Source organism: Botryllus schlosseri, chromosome 11, assembly GCF_051294905.1.
Source record: "Botryllus schlosseri isolate E-star chromosome 11, Bs_hap1, whole genome shotgun sequence".
In the NCBI taxonomy this organism is placed as follows: domain Eukaryota; kingdom Metazoa; phylum Chordata; class Ascidiacea; order Stolidobranchia; family Styelidae; genus Botryllus; species Botryllus schlosseri.
The window spans coordinates 11,522,632-11,546,413 of record NC_137246.1 but is presented as its reverse complement, the minus strand read 5'-3'; the positions used below and the strand labels follow the sequence as shown (position 1 = coordinate 11,546,413).

The following is a 23,782-nucleotide window of genomic DNA, read 5'->3' as shown; positions in this document are numbered from 1 at the left end:
ACTACATCCTTACGGGGCAAATGTGTTTTTGGTCCGAAAGTGAACGAGCCCCGTCCTCGTCCGGGTTCTTCAATTTCAGATTTACTTATTAGGCTTCCTGCGATACGAATATGCGACTATCGTGCACTTTATCGAGAGTTGAGGGCACAATAATGATTGCTAAATATAGATCTGCTTCTTATCTGTATGTATTGGAGTCAACCATTATGAAATTGACCAATCCTCATGTATGTGGACAGAAGGAGTTTCTATACAATCTTGAAAGTTTCCATTAACATGAACCCGTAATTTAGGCTTACCATACGTCCTCTTTTAAGAGGATTTGTCCTCTTTTTTGACTTTTTTGAAAGTGTCCTCGGAGGACGCCCTTTTGTCCTCTTTTTTGAGATTTTGTCCTCTTTTTTGCAAATTTAGGTCAGATTTAGAGGAAATTGCGAGTGATATGCCGCAAATTAGCGCAGAAGTGAAGCTCCGGCGGGTATTTTGGAGGGAAAGTGGTGATTTCAACTCTGAGCGAAAAGAAGACCTTTTTTTTTAGTCATCCACCTAGCGATGTGGAGTGAAAAACGTGTTTTTGAGCTCTGAGCGAAAAGAAGACCTTTTTTTTAGTCAACCGATCATGAAGCGGGTGAAATTTACCTGTTTTTGAGAATTCTTCTCCAGTTTTGCTTGTCTCAAATTTCTGAAAAAGTGTCCTCTTTTTTCATTTCCGAAATATGGTAAGCCTACCGTAATTGTCTGTGTAACGCCTTCAGTGAATTGGATAATTTTATTTCCAGTCGTCACTTGTCATGACTACCGGTTGCCGGTAAAGCTGACTTCGCCTAGCGTTTTATTATTGCATTGTTACGTCACGCTTCGCCAATGTCGGTTAAGTATGAGGACCAAGGACTAAGCTTAGTCAGTCTTGTCGCGAAGTCCAAATGTGAGTGGCCTATTGGCGATACTGCGATAGGTTGAATCGTAGTTATAAAAGCCTTGGTAAGCGGATAACATTGAGTGGGTCTGGGTGTATTGAGCAAACGGAAAGAGAATAATACATTGAGACAAAACTTTTTCCTTATAGCCCAATTACATTATAAAGTTAGTCTACATCGCAATATGTCAGTAAAACGAAAAAGAACAGTAACAGAGGAGAAGAGGGCATTTAATATCAAATGGGAGTTGGATTATTTTATGGTAGAAACGGCAGCCCATACTATGATGTGTCTGATATGCAATCAAGTGGTCAAAACTGCTAAAGGAGATAATGCAAGGCAGCATTTTCGTCGTCATGTGTCACACAAGTACGCAAAAATAGTGGGTGAGTCGAGGAAAAGTCGTCTCGAAAGTTTGAAGAAAAGTGTGCAAATGCAGACATCTTGCATATCAGCTTTCATTCAGTCGAAAAATAAGTTGTGCGAAGCGTCTTATATAGTCGCATATCATCTTGGTGCAGCGGGAAAGCCTTATTCAGATGGCGAACTACATAAGCGATGTCTCGTGGACGTTGTTAGGTGCATTCATCCTGGTAAGGAAACTGATTATTCTCCAATTCCTCTCTCGCGTCGTACAATTCAGCGTCGGCAAGATGATATCGCCAAACAGTTGACGATCTCCATACAGACAAAGGTTAATGAGGAAGCAACTTTATTTTCACTGGCTATCGACGAATCGACTGACATTAAGGACTCTGCACAACTATTGATCTTCATTCGCTCTCTGTCTCCAAATTTTGAGTTCTGCGAAGATCTGCTCTCAATGGAAACACTCTCCACCCACACTCGTGGTGAAGACATATTTGGGGCTGTTAAGAATGCTTGCATTCGCAATGGATTAGACTTGAAAAATCTTCGCGGTATTTGTACAGATGGAGCACCTGCAATGATAGGTAACACAAATGGCTTTGTGACAAGATTTTCAGAATTCGTGTCGAAAGAGTACGATAATAACCAGCTCACAAACCTTCATTGTATTATCCACCAAGAAGCCCTGAGTGTCAAATCTGTTGCCTTAAATGACACTCTGAAAGACGTCAATCGCATCATCTTGTACATTCGTGCAAATGGTCTTCATCATAGGCAATTTCAAGAACATCTGCAAGAGCGCGAAACGTCGGCAGAAGACATTCTCTACCACGCCGCAGTACGTTGGTTGTCCCAAGGAGACACATCTCGTCGTGTTCTACAGTTGCGAGAAGAAATACTGGAATTTTATTCCACAAAAAATAAAGACTGCCCCTTACAAAATGAGAGCTTTGTCATATATTTGGCGTTTCTTGTGGATTTTCTGTCCCATGTTAACATTTTAAACCGAAGCCTACAAGGAAAAGAAGCAACGATATGCACCATGTACAAAAAAGTATCGGATTTTCGTGACAAATGTCGTCTCCTTAAACTTCATATTCAGCAGCGTGATTTTTTCCATTTTACACAACTTAAGTCTCTCATCGACAGCTGCGAAATAAAGTTAGAAAAGATTCCGATCACTTTATTTTCGGGGATTTTTGATACTGTGTTGCAGGATTTCGCAGATCGTTTCAAAGATTTCCAAAAAATATCACATACATTACGACTTGTTGACTTTCCACACCTGGTGGAAACGGAAAGTGCACCGCCACACCTTCAGATGGAGCTGTTGGAATTGAAGAATGATGAGCAGCTTGTGACAAAGTTCAAGTGCGAGGAGAATTTGATTGACACGTGGAAAATGGCCCATGAATATCCACTTTTGCGAGAATTGGCTAGAGAAACTCTTGTTATTTTCGGAAGCACTTACGTGTGCGAGTCTGCCTTTTCGCAAATGAAATACCTGAAAAACGAGTACCGAACTCGCTTACTGAACGGAAACCTAGAGTCGCAACTAAGACTTATGGTGTCGCGTGAGGTTCCCAATTTTGCAAGTTTGTCATCTCGTATGCAAAATCAAGGAAGTCACTGATTTCAATGTTAGAGACTTTCCTTAAATATATTCGTTTCAAAATATGTTTGGTATTTATTAGATATGATAAGATTAGTAGAAATTAAGTTTTTAAACACAGCTAAAATGTCCTCCGAGGGCGGCCAAATGTCTTCGTAGGCAATTATATCGCGTCTTTATGCTTGTGGATTGCACTAAAGTGGCGTGAAATGTGGATTTCGGAATTCGCGACAGCAATGGGTATGGTTGACTTTATCAACCCAAATAACGTTAACGGGTATTTCGGGATTCAAAACGGAAGATTGAGATTTTTTTAGTCAACTCACATATGGCTGGCGGCCGTATGGCGTCGAAGTATTCGAAAGGCGGCCGTGGACGCCAGAAAAACTTGCCCACCTCTGGCCTAGAGCTACAATTCCGGTATCAGATGATATAACTCTGAAAGTTACATCGAGTGCACGCAATAACTTTTCCCTGGTTATTGCACTTAGAGAGATATTGGCATACTTTGACATTTTGGGGGGTATGAAATTTACCAAGATTTCTCTATGTTCCCGAAGGCCTAGAGCTACAATTCCGGTATCAGATGATATAACTCTAAAAGTCACATCGATTGCACGCAAAAACTTTTCCCTGGCTATTGTACTTAGAGAGATATTGGCATACTTTGACATTTTGGGGGGTATGTAATTTACCAAGATTTCTCTATGTTCCCGAAGGCCTAGAGCTACAATTCCGGTATCAGATGATATAACTCTAAAAGTTACATTGATTGCACGCAATAACTTTTACCTGGCTATTGTACTTAGAGAGATATTGGCATACTTTGACATTTTGGGGGGTATGAAATTTACCAAGATTTCTCTATGTTCCCGAAGGCCTAGAGCTACAATTCCGGTATCAGATGATATAACTTTAAAAGTTACATCGATTGCACCCAATAACTTTTCCCTGGCTATTGTACTTAGAGAGATATTGGCATACTTTGACATTTTGGGGGGTATGAAATTTACCAAGATTTCTCTATGTTCCCGAAGGCCTAGAACTACAATTCCGGTATCAGAGTGTCTAACTCTGAAAGTTACATCGATTGCACGCAATAACTTTTCCCTGGCTATTGTACTTAGAGAGATATTGGCATACTTTGACATTTGGGGGGGTATGTAATTTACCAAGATTTCTCTATGTTCCCGAAGGCCTAGAGCAGGGGTGGGCAACCTGCGGCCGTGGAGGCATAATTGTGCGGCCGTGAGCGCGTGATGTGAAATGCATGTGCTGGCGGCCGTGTGTTGATGGATCATATGTTACATGTATGATAAAACTTATTGCGACGATGCAGGGTATTGTTAAATCACTGTGGTAAACTCTTTCACTGCATACTATGTGACTGCGTTTCCAGCTGCTTCAATCGACCTAATATAATACTGCAACCTACCCACTAAAAGACGGACCTGCGGGGCTCGTTCACTTTCGGCCCAAACTCACTACATCCTTACGGGGCAAATGTGTTTTTGGTCCGAAAGTGAACGAGCCCCGTCCTCGTCCGGGTTCTTCAATTTCAGATTTACTTATTAGGCTTCCTGCGATACGAATATGCGACTATCGTGCACTTTATCGAGAGTTGAGGGCACAATAATGATTGCTAAATATAGATCTGCTTCTTATCTGTATGTATTGGAGTCAACCATTATGAAATTGACCAATCCTCATGTATGTGGACAGAAGGAGTTTCTATACAATCTTGAAAGTTTCCATTAACATGAACCCGTAATTTAGGCTTACCATACGTCCTCTTTTAAGAGGATTTGTCCTCTTTTTTGACTTTTTTGAAAGTGTCCTCGGAGGACGCCCTTTTGTCCTCTTTTTTGAGATTTTGTCCTCTTTTTTGCAAATTTAGGTCAGATTTAGAGGAAATTGCGAGTGATATGCCGCAAATTAGCGCAGAAGTGAAGCTCCGGCGGGTATTTTGGAGGGAAAGTGGTGATTTCAACTCTGAGCGAAAAGAAGACCTTTTTTTTTAGTCATCCACCTAGCGATGTGGAGTGAAAAACGTGTTTTTGAGCTCTGAGCGAAAAGAAGACCTTTTTTTTAGTCAACCGATCATGAAGCGGGTGAAATTTACCTGTTTTTGAGAATTCTTCTCCAGTTTTGCTTGTCTCAAATTTCTGAAAAAGTGTCCTCTTTTTTCATTTCCGAAATATGGTAAGCCTACCGTAATTGTCTGTGTAACGCCTTCAGTGAATTGGATAATTTTATTTCCAGTCGTCACTTGTCATGACTACCGGTTGCCGGTAAAGCTGACTTCGCCTAGCGTTTTATTATTGCATTGTTACGTCACGCTTCGCCAATGTCGGTTAAGTATGAGGACCAAGGACTAAGCTTAGTCAGTCTTGTCGCGAAGTCCAAATGTGAGTGGCCTATTGGCGATACTGCGATAGGTTGAATCGTAGTTATAAAAGCCTTGGTAAGCGGATAACATTGAGTGGGTCTGGGTGTATTGAGCAAACGGAAAGAGAATAATACATTGAGACAAAACTTTTTCCTTATAGCCCAATTACATTATAAAGTTAGTCTACATCGCAATATGTCAGTAAAACGAAAAAGAACAGTAACAGAGGAGAAGAGGGCATTTAATATCAAATGGGAGTTGGATTATTTTATGGTAGAAACGGCAGCCCATACTATGATGTGTCTGATATGCAATCAAGTGGTCAAAACTGCTAAAGGAGATAATGCAAGGCAGCATTTTCGTCGTCATGTGTCACACAAGTACGCAAAAATAGTGGGTGAGTCGAGGAAAAGTCGTCTCGAAAGTTTGAAGAAAAGTGTGCAAATGCAGACATCTTGCATATCAGCTTTCATTCAGTCGAAAAATAAGTTGTGCGAAGCGTCTTATATAGTCGCATATCATCTTGGTGCAGCGGGAAAGCCTTATTCAGATGGCGAACTACATAAGCGATGTCTCGTGGACGTTGTTAGGTGCATTCATCCTGGTAAGGAAACTGATTATTCTCCAATTCCTCTCTCGCGTCGTACAATTCAGCGTCGGCAAGATGATATCGCCAAACAGTTGACGATCTCCATACAGACAAAGGTTAATGAGGAAGCAACTTTATTTTCACTGGCTATCGACGAATCGACTGACATTAAGGACTCTGCACAACTATTGATCTTCATTCGCTCTCTGTCTCCAAATTTTGAGTTCTGCGAAGATCTGCTCTCAATGGAAACACTCTCCACCCACACTCGTGGTGAAGACATATTTGGGGCTGTTAAGAATGCTTGCATTCGCAATGGATTAGACTTGAAAAATCTTCGCGGTATTTGTACAGATGGAGCACCTGCAATGATAGGTAACACAAATGGCTTTGTGACAAGATTTTCAGAATTCGTGTCGAAAGAGTACGATAATAACCAGCTCACAAACCTTCATTGTATTATCCACCAAGAAGCCCTGAGTGTCAAATCTGTTGCCTTAAATGACACTCTGAAAGACGTCAATCGCATCATCTTGTACATTCGTGCAAATGGTCTTCATCATAGGCAATTTCAAGAACATCTGCAAGAGCGCGAAACGTCGGCAGAAGACATTCTCTACCACGCCGCAGTACGTTGGTTGTCCCAAGGAGACACATCTCGTCGTGTTCTACAGTTGCGAGAAGAAATACTGGAATTTTATTCCACAAAAAATAAAGACTGCCCCTTACAAAATGAGAGCTTTGTCATATATTTGGCGTTTCTTGTGGATTTTCTGTCCCATGTTAACATTTTAAACCGAAGCCTACAAGGAAAAGAAGCAACGATATGCACCATGTACAAAAAAGTATCGGATTTTCGTGACAAATGTCGTCTCCTTAAACTTCATATTCAGCAGCGTGATTTTTTCCATTTTACACAACTTAAGTCTCTCATCGACAGCTGCGAAATAAAGTTAGAAAAGATTCCGATCACTTTATTTTCGGGGATTTTTGATACTGTGTTGCAGGATTTCGCAGATCGTTTCAAAGATTTCCAAAAAATATCACATACATTACGACTTGTTGCCTTTCCACACCTGGTGGAAACGGAAAGTGCACCGCCACACCTTCAGATGGAGCTGTTGGAATTGACGAATGATGAGCAGCTTGTGACAAAGTTCAAGTGCGAGGAGAATTTGATTGACACGTGGAAAATGGCCCATGAATATCCACTTTTGCGAGAATTGGCTAGAGAAACTCTTGTTATTTTCGGAAGCACTTACGTGTGCGAGTCTGCCTTTTCGCAAATGAAATACCTGAAAAACGAGTACCGAACTCGCTTACTGAACGGAAACCTAGAGTCGCAACTAAGACTTATGGTGTCGCGTGAGGTTCCCAATTTTGCAAGTTTGTCATCTCGTATGCAAAATCAAGGAAGTCACTGATTTCAATGTTAGAGACTTTCCTTAAATATATTCGTTTCAAAATATGTTTGGTATTTATTAGATATGATAAGATTAGTAGAAATTAAGTTTTTAAACACAGCTAAAATGTCCTCCGAGGGCGGCCAAATGTCTTCGTAGGCAATTATATCGCGTCTTTATGCTTGTGGATTGCACTAAAGTGGCGTGAAATGTGGATTTCGGAATTCGCGACAGCAATGGGTATGGTTGACTTTATCAACCCAAATAACGTTAACGGGTATTTCGGGATTCAAAACGGAAGATTGAGATTTTTTTAGTCAACTCACATATGGCTGGCGGCCGTATGGCGTCGAAGTATTCGAAAGGCGGCCGTGGACGCCAGAAAAACTTGCCCACCTCTGGCCTAGAGCTACAATTCCGGTATCAGATGATATAACTCTGAAAGTTACATCGAGTGCACGCAATAACTTTTCCCTGGTTATTGCACTTAGAGAGATATTGGCATACTTTGACATTTTGGGGGGTATGAAATTTACCAAGATTTCTCTATGTTCCCGAAGGCCTAGAGCTACAATTCCGGTATCAGATGATATAACTCTAAAAGTCACATCGATTGCACGCAAAAACTTTTCCCTGGCTATTGTACTTAGAGAGATATTGGCATACTTTGACATTTTGGGGGGTATGTAATTCACCAAGATTTCTCTATGTTCCCGAAGGCCTAGAGCTACAATTCCGGTATCAGATGATATAACTCTAAAAGTTACATTGATTGCACGCAATAACTTTTACCTGGCTATTGTACTTAGAGAGATATTGGCATACTTTGACATTTTGGGGGGTATGAAATTTACCAAGATTTCTCTATGTTCCCGAAGGCCTAGAACTACAATTCCGGTATCAGAGTGTCTAACTCTGAAAGTTACATCGATTGCACGCAATAACTTTGCCCTGGCTATTGTACTTAGAGAGATATTGGCATACTTTGACATTTTGGGGGGTATGTAATTTACCAAGATTTCTCTATGTTCCCGAAGGCCTAGAGCTACAATTCCGGTATCAGATGATATAACTCTAAAAGTTACATTGATTGCACGCAATAACTTTTACCTGGCTATTGTACTTAGAGAGATATTGGCATACTTTGACATTTTGGGGGGTATGAAATTTACCAAGATTTCTCTATGTTCCCGAAGGCCTAGAGCTACAATTCCGGTATCAGATGATATAACTTTAAAAGTTACATCGATTGCACCCAATAACTTTTCCCTGGCTATTGTACTTAGAGAGATATTGGCATACTTTGACATTTTGGGGGGTATGAAATTTACCAAGATTTCTCTATGTTCCCGAAGGCCTAGAACTACAATTCCGGTATCAGAGTGTCTAACTCTGAAAGTTACATCGATTGCACGCAATAACTTTTCCCTGGCTATTGTACTTAGAGAGATATTGGCATACTTTGACATTTGGGGGGGTATGTAATTTACCAAGATTTCTCTATGTTCCCGAAGGCCTAGAGCAGGGGTGGGCAACCTGCGGCCGTGGAGGCATAATTGTGCGGCCGTGAGCGCGTGATGTGAAATGCATGTGCTGGCGGCCGTGTGTTGATGGATCATATGTTACATGTATGATAAAACTTATTGCGACGATGCAGGGTATTGTTAAATCACTGTGGTAAACTCTTTCACTGCATACTATGTGACTGCGTTTCCAGCTGCTTCAATCGACCTAATATAATACTGCAACCTACCCACTAAAAGACGGACCTGCGGGGCTCGTTCACTTTCGGCCCAAACTCACTACATCCTTACGGGGCAAATGTGTTTTTGGTCCGAAAGTGAACGAGCCCCGTCCTCGTCCGGGTTCTTCAATTTCAGATTTACTTATTAGGCTTCCTGCGATACGAATATGCGACTATCGTGCACTTTATCGAGAGTTGAGGGCACAATAATGATTGCTAAATATAGATCTGCTTCTTATCTGTATGTATTGGAGTCAACCATTATGAAATTGACCAATCCTCATGTATGTGGACAGAAGGAGTTTCTATACAATCTTGAAAGTTTCCATTAACATGAACCCGTAATTTAGGCTTACCATACGTCCTCTTTTAAGAGGATTTGTCCTCTTTTTTGACTTTTTTGAAAGTGTCCTCGGAGGACGCCCTTTTGTCCTCTTTTTTGAGATTTTGTCCTCTTTTTTGCAAATTTAGGTCAGATTTAGAGGAAATTGCGAGTGATATGCCGCAAATTAGCGCAGAAGTGAAGCTCCGGCGGGTATTTTGGAGGGAAAGTGGTGATTTCAACTCTGAGCGAAAAGAAGACCTTTTTTTTTAGTCATCCACCTAGCGATGTGGAGTGAAAAACGTGTTTTTGAGCTCTGAGCGAAAAGAAGACCTTTTTTTTAGTCAACCGATCATGAAGCGGGTGAAATTTACCTGTTTTTGAGAATTCTTCTCCAGTTTTGCTTGTCTCAAATTTCTGAAAAAGTGTCCTCTTTTTTCATTTCCGAAATATGGTAAGCCTACCGTAATTGTCTGTGTAACGCCTTCAGTGAATTGGATAATTTTATTTCCAGTCGTCACTTGTCATGACTACCGGTTGCCGGTAAAGCTGACTTCGCCTAGCGTTTTATTATTGCATTGTTACGTCACGCTTCGCCAATGTCGGTTAAGTATGAGGACCAAGGACTAAGCTTAGTCAGTCTTGTCGCGAAGTCCAAATGTGAGTGGCCTATTGGCGATACTGCGATAGGTTGAATCGTAGTTATAAAAGCCTTGGTAAGCGGATAACATTGAGTGGGTCTGGGTGTATTGAGCAAACGGAAAGAGAATAATACATTGAGACAAAACTTTTTCCTTATAGCCCAATTACATTATAAAGTTAGTCTACATCGCAATATGTCAGTAAAACGAAAAAGAACAGTAACAGAGGAGAAGAGGGCATTTAATATCAAATGGGAGTTGGATTATTTTATGGTAGAAACGGCAGCCCATACTATGATGTGTCTGATATGCAATCAAGTGGTCAAAACTGCTAAAGGAGATAATGCAAGGCAGCATTTTCGTCGTCATGTGTCACACAAGTACGCAAAAATAGTGGGTGAGTCGAGGAAAAGTCGTCTCGAAAGTTTGAAGAAAAGTGTGCAAATGCAGACATCTTGCATATCAGCTTTCATTCAGTCGAAAAATAAGTTGTGCGAAGCGTCTTATATAGTCGCATATCATCTTGGTGCAGCGGGAAAGCCTTATTCAGATGGCGAACTACATAAGCGATGTCTCGTGGACGTTGTTAGGTGCATTCATCCTGGTAAGGAAACTGATTATTCTCCAATTCCTCTCTCGCGTCGTACAATTCAGCGTCGGCAAGATGATATCGCCAAACAGTTGACGATCTCCATACAGACAAAGGTTAATGAGGAAGCAACTTTATTTTCACTGGCTATCGACGAATCGACTGACATTAAGGACTCTGCACAACTATTGATCTTCATTCGCTCTCTGTCTCCAAATTTTGAGTTCTGCGAAGATCTGCTCTCAATGGAAACACTCTCCACCCACACTCGTGGTGAAGACATATTTGGGGCTGTTAAGAATGCTTGCATTCGCAATGGATTAGACTTGAAAAATCTTCGCGGTATTTGTACAGATGGAGCACCTGCAATGATAGGTAACACAAATGGCTTTGTGACAAGATTTTCAGAATTCGTGTCGAAAGAGTACGATAATAACCAGCTCACAAACCTTCATTGTATTATCCACCAAGAAGCCCTGAGTGTCAAATCTGTTGCCTTAAATGACACTCTGAAAGACGTCAATCGCATCATCTTGTACATTCGTGCAAATGGTCTTCATCATAGGCAATTTCAAGAACATCTGCAAGAGCGCGAAACGTCGGCAGAAGACATTCTCTACCACGCCGCAGTACGTTGGTTGTCCCAAGGAGACACATCTCGTCGTGTTCTACAGTTGCGAGAAGAAATACTGGAATTTTATTCCACAAAAAATAAAGACTGCCCCTTACAAAATGAGAGCTTTGTCATATATTTGGCGTTTCTTGTGGATTTTCTGTCCCATGTTAACATTTTAAACCGAAGCCTACAAGGAAAAGAAGCAACGATATGCACCATGTACAAAAAAGTATCGGATTTTCGTGACAAATGTCGTCTCCTTAAACTTCATATTCAGCAGCGTGATTTTTTCCATTTTACACAACTTAAGTCTCTCATCGACAGCTGCGAAATAAAGTTAGAAAAGATTCCGATCACTTTATTTTCGGGGATTTTTGATACTGTGTTGCAGGATTTCGCAGATCGTTTCAAAGATTTCCAAAAAATATCACATACATTACGACTTGTTGCCTTTCCACACCTGGTGGAAACGGAAAGTGCACCGCCACACCTTCAGATGGAGCTGTTGGAATTGACGAATGATGAGCAGCTTGTGACAAAGTTCAAGTGCGAGGAGAATTTGATTGACACGTGGAAAATGGCCCATGAATATCCACTTTTGCGAGAATTGGCTAGAGAAACTCTTGTTATTTTCGGAAGCACTTACGTGTGCGAGTCTGCCTTTTCGCAAATGAAATACCTGAAAAACGAGTACCGAACTCGCTTACTGAACGGAAACCTAGAGTCGCAACTAAGACTTATGGTGTCGCGTGAGGTTCCCAATTTTGCAAGTTTGTCATCTCGTATGCAAAATCAAGGAAGTCACTGATTTCAATGTTAGAGACTTTCCTTAAATATATTCGTTTCAAAATATGTTTGGTATTTATTAGATATGATAAGATTAGTAGAAATTAAGTTTTTAAACACAGCTAAAATGTCCTCCGAGGGCGGCCAAATGTCTTCGTAGGCAATTATATCGCGTCTTTATGCTTGTGGATTGCACTAAAGTGGCGTGAAATGTGGATTTCGGAATTCGCGACAGCAATGGGTATGGTTGACTTTATCAACCCAAATAACGTTAACGGGTATTTCGGGATTCAAAACGGAAGATTGAGATTTTTTTAGTCAACTCACATATGGCTGGCGGCCGTATGGCGTCGAAGTATTCGAAAGGCGGCCGTGGACGCCAGAAAAACTTGCCCACCTCTGGCCTAGAGCTACAATTCCGGTATCAGATGATATAACTCTGAAAGTTACATCGAGTGCACGCAATAACTTTTCCCTGGTTATTGCACTTAGAGAGATATTGGCATACTTTGACATTTTGGGGGGTATGAAATTTACCAAGATTTCTCTATGTTCCCGAAGGCCTAGAGCTACAATTCCGGTATCAGATGATATAACTCTAAAAGTCACATCGATTGCACGCAAAAACTTTTCCCTGGCTATTGTACTTAGAGAGATATTGGCATACTTTGACATTTTGGGGGGTATGTAATTCACCAAGATTTCTCTATGTTCCCGAAGGCCTAGAGCTACAATTCCGGTATCAGATGATATAACTCTAAAAGTTACATTGATTGCACGCAATAACTTTTACCTGGCTATTGTACTTAGAGAGATATTGGCATACTTTGACATTTTGGGGGGTATGAAATTTACCAAGATTTCTCTATGTTCCCGAAGGCCTAGAACTACAATTCCGGTATCAGAGTGTCTAACTCTGAAAGTTACATCGATTGCACGCAATAACTTTGCCCTGGCTATTGTACTTAGAGAGATATTGGCATACTTTGACATTTTGGGGGGTATGTAATTTACCAAGATTTCTCTATGTTCCCGAAGGCCTAGAGCTACAATTCCGGTATCAGATGATATAACTCTAAAAGTTACATTGATTGCACGCAATAACTTTTACCTGGCTATTGTACTTAGAGAGATATTGGCATACTTTGACATTTTGGGGGGTATGAAATTTACCAAGATTTCTCTATGTTCCCGAAGGCCTAGAGCTACAATTCCGGTATCAGATGATATAACTTTAAAAGTTACATCGATTGCACCCAATAACTTTTCCCTGGCTATTGTACTTAGAGAGATATTGGCATACTTTGACATTTTGGGGGGTATGAAATTTACCAAGATTTCTCTATGTTCCCGAAGGCCTAGAACTACAATTCCGGTATCAGAGTGTCTAACTCTGAAAGTTACATCGATTGCACGCAATAACTTTTCCCTGGCTATTGTACTTAGAGAGATATTGGCATACTTTGACATTTGGGGGGGTATGTAATTTACCAAGATTTCTCTATGTTCCCGAAGGCCTAGAGCAGGGGTGGGCAACCTGCGGCCGTGGAGGCATAATTGTGCGGCCGTGAGCGCGTGATGTGAAATGCATGTGCTGGCGGCCGTGTGTTGATGGATCATATGTTACATGTATGATAAAACTTATTGCGACGATGCAGGGTATTGTTAAATCACTGTGGTAAACTCTTTCACTGCATACTATGTGACTGCGTTTCCAGCTGCTTCAATCGACCTAATATAATACTGCAACCTACCCACTAAAAGACGGACCTGCGGGGCTCGTTCACTTTCGGCCCAAACTCACTACATCCTTACGGGGCAAATGTGTTTTTGGTCCGAAAGTGAACGAGCCCCGTCCTCGTCCGGGTTCTTCAATTTCAGATTTACTTATTAGGCTTCCTGCGATACGAATATGCGACTATCGTGCACTTTATCGAGAGTTGAGGGCACAATAATGATTGCTAAATATAGATCTGCTTCTTATCTGTATGTATTGGAGTCAACCATTATGAAATTGACCAATCCTCATGTATGTGGACAGAAGGAGTTTCTATACAATCTTGAAAGTTTCCATTAACATGAACCCGTAATTTAGGCTTACCATACGCCCTCTTTTAAGAGGATTTGTCCTCTTTTTTGACTTTTTTGAAAGTGTCCTCGGAGGACGCCCTTTTGTCCTCTTTTTTGAGATTTTGTCCTCTTTTTTGCAAATTTAGGTCAGATTTAGAGGAAATTGCGAGTGATATGCCGCAAATTAGCGCAGAAGTGAAGCTCCGACGGGTATTTTGGAGGGAAAAGTGGTGATTTCAACTCTGAGCGAAAAGAAGACCTTTTTTTTTTTAGTCATCCACCTAGCGATGTGGAGTGAAAAACGTGTATTTGAGCTCTGAGCGAAAAGAAGACCTTTTTTTTTTTAGTCAACCGATCATGAAGCGGGTGAAATTTACCTGTTTTTGAGAATTCTTCTCCAGTTTTGCTTGTCTCAAATTTCTGAAAAAGTGTCCTCTTTTTTCATTTCCGAAATATGGTAAGCCTACCGTAATTGTCTGTGTAACGCCTTCAGTGAATTGGATAATTTTATTTCCAGTCGTCACTTGTCATGACTACCGGTTGCCGGTAAAGCTGACTTCGCCTAGCGTTTTATTATTGCATTGTTACGTCACGCTTCGCCAATGTCGGTTAAGTATGAGGACCAAGGACTAAGCTTAGTCAGTCTTGTCGCGAAGTCCAAATGTGAGTGGCCTATTGGCGATACTGCGATAGGTTGAATCGTAGTTATAAAAGCCTTGGTAAGCGGATAACATTGAGTGGGTCTGGGTGTATTGAGCAAACGGAAAGAGAATAATACATTGAGACAAAACTTTTTCCTTATAGCCCAATTACATTATAAAGTTAGTCTACATCGCAATATGTCAGTAAAACGAAAAAGAACAGTAACAGAGGAGAAGAGGGCATTTAATATCAAATGGGAGTTTGATTATTTTATGGTAGAAACGGCAGCCCATACTATGATGTGTCTGATATGCAATCAAGTGGTCAAAACTGCTAAAGGAGATAATGCAAGGCAGCATTTTCGTCGTCATGTGTCACACAAGTACGCAAAAATAGTGGGTGAGTCGAGGAAAAGTCGTCTCGAAAGTTTGAAGAAAAGTGTGCAAATGCAGACATCTTGCATATCAGCTTTCATTCAGTCGAAAAATAAGTTGTGCGAAGCGTCTTATATAGTCGCATATCATCTTGGTGCAGCGGGAAAGCCTTATTCAGATGGCGAACTACATAAGCGATGTCTCGTGGACGTTGTTAGGTGCATTCATCCTGGTAAGGAAACTGATTATTCTCCAATTCCTCTCTCGCGTCGTACAATTCAGCGTCGGCAAGATGATATCGCCAAACAGTTGACGATCTCCATACAGACAAAGGTTAATGAGGAAGCAACTTTATTTTCACTGGCTATCGACGAATCGACTGACATTAAGGACTCTGCACAACTATTGATCTTCATTCGCTCTCTGTCTCCAAATTTTGAGTTCTGCGAAGATCTGCTCTCAATGGAAACACTCTCCACCCACACTCGTGGTGAAGACATATTTGGGGCTGTTAAGAATGCTTGCATTCGCAATGGATTAGACTTGAAAAATCTTCGCGGTATTTGTACAGATGGAGCACCTGCAATGATAGGTAACACAAATGGCTTTGTGACAAGATTTTCAGAATTCGTGTCGAAAGAGTACGATAATAACCAGCTCACAAACCTTCATTGTATTATCCACCAAGAAGCCCTGAGTGTCAAATCTGTTGCCTTAAATGACACTCTGAAAGACGTCAATCGCATCATCTTGTACATTCGTGCAAATGGTCTTCATCATAGGCAATTTCAAGAACATCTGCAAGAGCGCGAAACGTCGGCAGAAGACATTCTCTACCACGCCGCAGTACGTTGGTTGTCCCAAGGAGACACATCTCGTCGTGTTCTACAGTTGCGAGAAGAAATACTGGAATTTTATTCCACAAAAAATAAAGACTGCCCCTTACAAAATGAGAGCTTTGTCATATATTTGGCGTTTCTTGTGGATTTTCTGTCCCATGTTAACATTTTAAACCGAAGCCTACAAGGAAAAGAAGCAACGATATGCACCATGTACAAAAAAGTATCGGATTTTCGTGACAAATGTCGTCTCCTTAAACTTCATATTCAGCAGCGTGATTTTTTCCATTTTACACAACTTAAGTCTCTCATCGACAGCTGCGAAATAAAGTTAGAAAAGATTCCGATCACTTTATTTTCGGGGATTTTTGATACTGTGTTGCAGGATTTCGCAGATCGTTTCAAAGATTTCCAAAAAATATCACATACATTACGACTTGTTGCCTTTCCACACCTGGTGGAAACGGAAAGTGCACCGCCACACCTTCAGATGGAGCTGTTGGAATTGAAGAATGATGAGCAGCTTGTGACAAAGTTCAAGTGCGAGGAGAATTTGATTGACACGTGGAAAATGGCCCATGAATATCCACTTTTGCGAGAATTGGCTAGAGAAACTCTTGTTATTTTCGGAAGCACTTACGTGTGCGAGTCTGCCTTTTCGCAAATGAAATACCTGAAAAACGAGTACCGAACTCGCTTACTGAACGGAAACCTAGAGTCGCAACTAAGACTTATGGTGTCGCGTGAGGTTCCCAATTTTGCAAGTTTGTCATCTCGTATGCAAAATCAAGGAAGTCACTGATTTCAATGTTAGAGACTTTCCTTAAATATATTCGTTTCAAAATATGTTTGGTATTTATTAGATATGATAAGATTAGTAGAAATTAAGTTTTTAAACACAGCTAAAATGTCCTCCGAGGGCGGCCAAATGTCTTCGTAGGCAATTATATCGCGTCTTTATGCTTGTGGATTGCACTAAAGTGGCGTGAAATGTGGATTTCGGAATTCGCGACAGCAATGGGTATGGTTGACTTTATCAACCCAAATAACGTTAACGGGTATTTCGGGATTCAAAACGGAAGATTGAGATTTTTTTAGTCAACTCACATATGGCTGGCGGCCGTATGGCGTCGAAGTATTCGAAAGGCGGCCGTGGACGCCAGAAAAACTTGCCCACCTCTGGCCTAGAGCTACAATTCCGGTATCAGATGATATAACTCTGAAAGTTACATCGAGTGCACGCAATAACTTTTCCCTGGTTATTGCACTTAGAGAGATATTGGCATACTTTGACATTTTGGGAGGTATGAAATTTACCAAGATTTCTCTATGTTCCCGAAGGCCTAGAGCTACAATTCCGGTATCAGATGATATAACTCTAAAAGTCACATCGATTGCACGCAAAAACTTTTCCCTGGCTATTGTACTTAGAGAGATATTGGCATACTTTGACATTTTGGGGGGTATGTAATTTACCAAGATTTCTCTATGTTCCCGAAGGCCTAGAGCTACAATTCCGGTAGCAGATGATATAACTCTAAAAGTTACATTGATTGCACGCAATAACTTTTACCTGGCTATTGTACTTAGAGAGATATTGGCATACTTTGACATTTTGGGGGGTATGAAATTTACCAAGATTTCTCTATGTTCCCGAAGGCCTAGAGCTACAATTCCGGTATCAGATGATATAACTTTAAAAGTTACATCGATTGCACCCAATAACTTTTCCCTTGCTATTGTACTTAGAGAGATATTGGCATACTTTGACATTTTGGGGGGTATGTAATTTACCAAGATTTCTCTATGTTCCCGAAGGCCTAGAGATACAATTCCGGTATCAGATTGTATAACTCTAAAAGTTTTATCGATTGCACGCAATAACTTTTCCGTGGCTATTGTACTTAGTGAGATATTGGCATACTTTGACATTTTGGGGGTATGAAATTGACCAAGATTTCTCTATGTTCCCGAAGGCCTAGAGCAGTGTTTCTCAACCGGGGGTTCGCGAAGCATTTTCAGGGGGTCCGCGAGACCTCTAAATTTGAAAATGCTGGAAACATATTATTATGTTTTTCTAATTTTGGGAATCACGAGGCAGTTTCACGTTGTTACTACTAAAACTGCATGACTCACATCATCAGAGTGGCCGTCGGAGATCAAATGACCTACAGTGCAAACTCAATTCAATTGCCAATAGCGTACTTCTATCAACATATTGCTGTTACGAGATGTTTTGTGGGGGTTTGTGGAATGGAAACAATATGGAATTGGATTAGTAAGATCCATCAGGTGACTTCGAAGTATTTGCAACCAACTACATTCTTCTGTGACAGTGGTTCTCAAACTAGGATAAGATTAAAGCATCTGAAGGGGGCGCAGAGCCGCAGTCAACTGAAAAAATCTGTAGCGCTTTGCCCGATTTAGGCTATTTACCATTACAATTTCATATTTGAGAATTCTCTCTTCGGCAGCCATAACCTTCCATGCAATAAAATTCTCCGTTGGGATTGTTAGCATTCCGGTTGGTTTATCACTGGCATAAGGTCAATATATTTGCACAGGACAGATAACGGTTACTCGATAATCGAGCTGAATTTGATCTAAAACTGGGGGGTCCGCGGCGGTCGGTGACCGTCCCAAGGGGTCCACAGGGACAAAAAGGTTGAGAGCCATTGGCCTAGAGCTACAATTCCGGTATCTGATTGTATAACTCTAAAATTTACATCGATTGCACGCAATAACTTTTCCCTGGCTATTGTACTTAGAGAGATATTGGCATATTTCAAAATATTGGGGGGTATGAAATTTACCAAGATTTCTCTATGTTCCCGAAGGACTAGAGCTACAATTCCGGTATCAGATTGCTTAACTCTAAAGGATACATCGATGGCACGCAATAACTTTTCCCTGGCTATTGTACTTAGAGAGATATTGGCATACTTTGACATTTTGGGGGGTATGGAATTGACCGGTAATTCCGGTATCAGATTGTATGACTCTAAAAGTTACATCGATTGCACGCAATACCTTTCCCCTGGCTATTGTACTTAGAGAGATATTGGCATACTTTGACATTTTGGGGGGTATGAAATTGAATAAGATTTCTCTATGTTCCCGAATGCCTAGAGCTACAATTCCGGTATTAGATTGTATAACTCTAAAAGTTACATCGATTGCACGCAATAACTTTTCCCTGGCTATTGTACTTAGAGAGATATTGGCATACTTTGACATTTTGGCGGGAATGAAATTGACCAAGATTTCTTTATGTTCCCGAAGGCCTTGAGCTAAAATTCTGGTATCAGATTTTATAACTCTAAAAGTTACGTCGAATGCATGCAATAACTTTTTACTGACTATTGTACTTAAAGAGATATTGGCATTCTTTGACATTTTGGGGGGTATGAAATTGACCAAGATTTCTCTATGTTCCCGAAGGTCTAGAGCTACAATTCCGATATCAGATTCTATAACTCTAAAAGTTACATCGATGGCACGCAATAACTTTTCCCTGGCTATTGTACTTGGAGAGATATTGGCATACTTTGACATTTTGGGGGGTATGAAATTTACCAAGATTTCTCTATGTTCTTGAAGGCCTAGAGCTACAATTCCGGTATCAGATTGTATAACTCTAAAGGTTACATCGATGGCACGCAATAACTTTTCCCTGGCTATTGTACTTAGAGAGATATTGGCATACTTTGACATTTTGGGGGGTATGAAATTGACCAAGAGTTCTCTATGTTCCCGAGGCCTAGAGCTACAATTCCGGTATCAGATTGTATAACTCTAAAAGTTACATCGATTGCACGCAATAACTTTTCCCTGGCTATTGTACTTGAAGAGATATTGGCATACTTTGACATTTTGGGGGGTATGAAGTTTACCAAGATTTCTCTATGTTCCCAAAGGCCTAGAGCTACAATTCCGGTATCAGATTGTATAACTCTAAAAGTTACATCGATTGCACGCAATACCTTTTCCCTGGCTATTGTACTTAGAGAGATATTGGTATGCTTTGATATTTGGGGGGGGTATGAAATTGACCAAGATTTCTCTATGTTCCCGAAGCCCTAGTGCTACAATTCCGGTATCAGATTGTATAACTCTAAAAGTTACATCGATTGCACGCAATAACCTTTCCCTGGCTATTGTACTTAGAGAGACATTGGCATATTTTGACATTTTAGGGGGTATTAATTCGACCAAGATTTCTCCTTGTTCCCGAAGGCCTAGAGCTACAATTATGGTATCAGATTGTATAACTCTAAAAGTTACATCGAATGCACGCAATATTTTTTCCCTGGCGATTGTACTTAGAGAGATATTGGCATACTTTGACATTTTGGGGGGTATGAATTCGACCAAGATTTCTTTATGTTCCCAAAGGCCTAGAGCTACAATTTTGGTATCAGATTGTATAACTCTAAAAGTTACATCGAATGCACGCAATAACTTTTCCCTGGCTATTGTACTTAGAGAGATATTGGCATATTTCGACATTTTGGGGGGTATGAAATTGACCAAGATTTCTCTGTTCCCGAAGGCCTCGAGCTGTCGTAATAACGCATATTAGTCGATAAGAAATGGGTCGGCATATTATAGGTTGAATATGTATGCGCCTATGTACCGTACGAAGCGGTAATCGCCGTGCACGGTTGGCGGATGCCAGCAATGATTTATTGTAGAGTGATTATATTGTTGTATGATGATAGGCATCGCCTGGTTGTTGTGACAGTATCTTGAACAAGGGTCACTCGCGAGCCGCATGTCGTGCGGCAGCAGAGCTGGACATTATCGACAACTAACAAAAACTTTGAGCTATTCCAAGTTAGATTAGAATTAGAATTATAGCTACACAGCATTTTACAAATTAGATTAGAATTAAAATTACTGAATTCGCGAAATGTTGAAATTTAATCAAGCTCAATTCATATCAAATCAGAATTTATTCTCGAAAGCATGATTATGGCAAATGTCTATACAGAAAGCTTGGCTCGTTTTGCACTATATCAGGGGTGGCCATACTTTTCGGCTGAAGGGCCACATGCAATTGACGAATCATTGCGCTGGCCACTAGACGGGCGAAGTTTTTTGAAAGTTTGTAGGTTAATAATATTATTACTTGCAGGTCTGCTGTATATCGCTAGGCTCAGTTTTCGAGGACAGGTACCTGGACATATCGATATCGCAAGTTTCGGTCAACATATCCGTCAATCATTTCGTGCCTAGGTTTCATCGTCGACGGTCTTTCTGCCAACGCAAACGCAAGGTTGCATGTTGGACGAACCTTTTTCTCGTAATTGCTAATATAGTTAGACTCAAGCTCGTACATTAGGCGTTCTTTCCTTTTCAGGAGGGGGTAACAATATTAAAAACAAGAAATCGTGTTACAACATATCGCACGAAGGTTGAAGAAAGTTTTTACTTTAGATCAAGGGCGGAAAACATACGGCCCGCTGGCCGGATCCGGCCCGCAAAGGGATTTTGAGCGGCCCACGGAGAGTTTCAGGTCTTATATGATAATTTTGCCCGCGGCAGGAGAAAGATGGCAATGAAACTACTTGTTCTGTTCGGGTACATTTGCGAGAAAACATTCTCGATCATGAAAAGGAATAGGCAACGCTGCGTTCTAATCAAACTGATGCTCAAGTACAGTCTTTACTATGGGCTCCAACGGCCGACATGCAACCAGGGTTCAAATAACTTCTGATCTCATTGAATTCAACAGCTATTGAATTACATTACTTTAACGCAGAGCGAATGTTTGTAGCTGTATGATTGTGTTTTATCTGACTCCAGAGGTTGCGTTTACAATTCGCTGCGTGTTTCTTCTTCCGTTCGACGAACCGGCGTAACCACGCCGTACGACCTTGTTGGCTGACGTACCACGAAGCCTGTCTCTTGCACACGAATTCGATGGATCACACTGACGAATATATTTTGTTTCTGTCTCCACGACTTGTAATTTTATTGCCAATCACGTACGGTTCAAAATGCGATATATCTTCACCCAACCAGCGAAATACTTATGAATGTCTATCGACTTCCGAATCATCGAAATAACCATGAATGTATATCGACTTCCGAATCAGCTAATAATCATGAATGTATGTATATGTACGCTGTATTACATCCGTATATATATCACAGCCACAACAGATTACATGCACCAAACATCGTACGATTTATTTCTCTTATCTATAATTCACACGACAAATATACGACTCACGAAGGTCTTATCGGGTTTACCAACTCCTTATTGAATATAATTAAAATGGCGTTATACCAATATACTTCGTTAAAATTACGTTGATAAATTCCAGGGTTGTAATGACTCGAGCCATGACTCGACTCGAGTCAGACTCGAGTCACGATTTTCTGATGACTCGACTTGACTCGAGTCATTTTCTCAAAATACGGAAATGACTCGACTCGACACGAGTCAATCTGTGTATTGACTCGACTTGGACTCGAGTCATTGCGCATGACTCGAACCAAGTCATATGAATCGAAACGCAGACGGCCAAGACCGATATTTTATCGTAATTTTGAAGAATAGTAAAGTAATCACCCTATTGGGATTTCGTTTATTGTTACTAGCACGTGAGAATGCGATCAGAACCTGGTAAAAGTGAGGAAAATTACTATATTATAAATGCGAACCATTCAAAATCACCAAACAGAGTTATAAAAGCTGAGTTTAACAAGATTTTAGCTGGGAATTAAGCAGTCAACGTATTGACTTGGACTCGACTCGAGTCATAATACCATGACTCGGACTCGACCCTCTGATCGGTGACTTGGACTCGGACTTGACTCAGTGGTGAGTTGAAAATGACTCGACTTGACTCGAGTCAAAATTATAAAAGTGAAATTGACTTGTGACTCGGAGCCTTGTGACTTGGTTACAACCCTGATTTAAATTCGTTAAAATATACTGTTGTGGTCCCTATGCTTACAACCAAAAATTTACGTTAAATACCATAGGGACGGTGTGAACGTGAGGTTCACGTTCGCGTTCTGTGTGTGAACCTCCGAAATCTAGAGGTTACGTTCACAAACGAACCTAGGTAGGCTCTGCACTTTGAACCTTTTTCATATATTGTAATTTTCACTTCATTATAACAAGTCTGGTTAAGAGTTATTGCATTTCAATTGCGGGGCACTCTAGATATGGCGCTGGCAACAAAAATCAACACTAATCGAGCATGCACCTTGACAATCTCTATAATTTTACTTGCTTTGTTACTAAAGCTTGCTCGAAATATTCAGCTTTCCGTTTGTGAATATTTAGTGACTCTCTGCTGTGAGCAGAAATCACACAACATCAGGAGCGAAATACACTAGATCAATAGGAAGAGTCATCGAATGATGCTTATTACTTATTCTCCTAATCAAAGAAATTGGTATCGTTGTATGACGTAAAAAATCTAGCAACCGTATACGGGGTCAATCTTGATTTCATATGTTCATTGTATAATAAAAAACAGATCCGTGCGATTGGGAAGTTGGCTACTGCTGTATAATGTGTTAATGGGGTGATATCGGTAGCAAGTATGGAAACCCGTTTTAGACTCTGCTCAATATCAACATATAGCAAAACTCAGACGCCGAATACACTGCCTGGTCTGGCCTAGACCATTTAGGCGTAAGCTTATAGTCCCTTGCAAGTCATCGTCCAATTTGTTAGCAAAGCGACGGAATATATAGATTTTATGGGATTATTATATCATTTCATTGCATTTGGGGACGATTAAAACGTGAATATATGTAGCCTACTTCAGCATTGTGGCATTGTGAGGCCCGAGTCGTCTCAAGGCTATCGTTTCACTGAAATGTAGGGTTGTGTTAGCAATATGTTTTCACGTGAC

General features: G+C 40.7%; 4 protein-coding genes across 4 annotated transcripts; all 4 read left to right on the top strand.

Annotated features, from left to right (window-relative positions):
- The first annotated feature begins 1,203 nt into the window (after positions 1-1,203).
- LOC145450018 (general transcription factor II-I repeat domain-containing protein 2-like) lies at positions 1,204-2,919 on the top strand. Its single transcript, XM_080328471.1, has one exon. It carries the CDS (start codon positions 1,204-1,206, stop codon positions 2,917-2,919), a length of 1,716 nt encoding a protein of 571 aa, XP_080184597.1.
- Positions 2,920-5,584: 2,665 nt separating this feature from the next.
- LOC145450017 (general transcription factor II-I repeat domain-containing protein 2-like) lies at positions 5,585-7,300 on the top strand. The gene has a single exon (XM_080328470.1). It carries the CDS (start codon positions 5,585-5,587, stop codon positions 7,298-7,300), a length of 1,716 nt encoding a protein of 571 aa, XP_080184596.1.
- A 2,983-nt stretch (positions 7,301-10,283) lies between these two features.
- On the top strand, positions 10,284-11,999 carry LOC145450016 (general transcription factor II-I repeat domain-containing protein 2-like). The gene has a single exon (XM_080328469.1). The coding sequence runs from the start codon at positions 10,284-10,286 to the stop codon at positions 11,997-11,999; it is 1,716 nt and encodes a 571-aa protein (XP_080184595.1).
- A 2,989-nt stretch (positions 12,000-14,988) lies between these two features.
- On the top strand, positions 14,989-16,704 carry LOC145450014 (general transcription factor II-I repeat domain-containing protein 2-like). Its single transcript, XM_080328468.1, has one exon. It carries the CDS (start codon positions 14,989-14,991, stop codon positions 16,702-16,704), a length of 1,716 nt encoding a protein of 571 aa, XP_080184594.1.
- Positions 16,705-23,782: the final 7,078 nt, after the last annotated feature.

Excerpts from the sequence above, each read along its gene's own strand:
- LOC145450018 (XM_080328471.1), top strand. The coding sequence starts at position 1,204 with ATGTGTCTGATATGCAATCAAGTGGTCAAAACTGCTAAAGGAGATAAT.
- LOC145450017 (XM_080328470.1), top strand. The coding sequence starts at position 5,585 with ATGTGTCTGATATGCAATCAAGTGGTCAAAACTGCTAAAGGAGATAAT.
- LOC145450016 (XM_080328469.1), top strand. The coding sequence starts at position 10,284 with ATGTGTCTGATATGCAATCAAGTGGTCAAAACTGCTAAAGGAGATAAT.
- LOC145450014 (XM_080328468.1), top strand. The coding sequence starts at position 14,989 with ATGTGTCTGATATGCAATCAAGTGGTCAAAACTGCTAAAGGAGATAAT.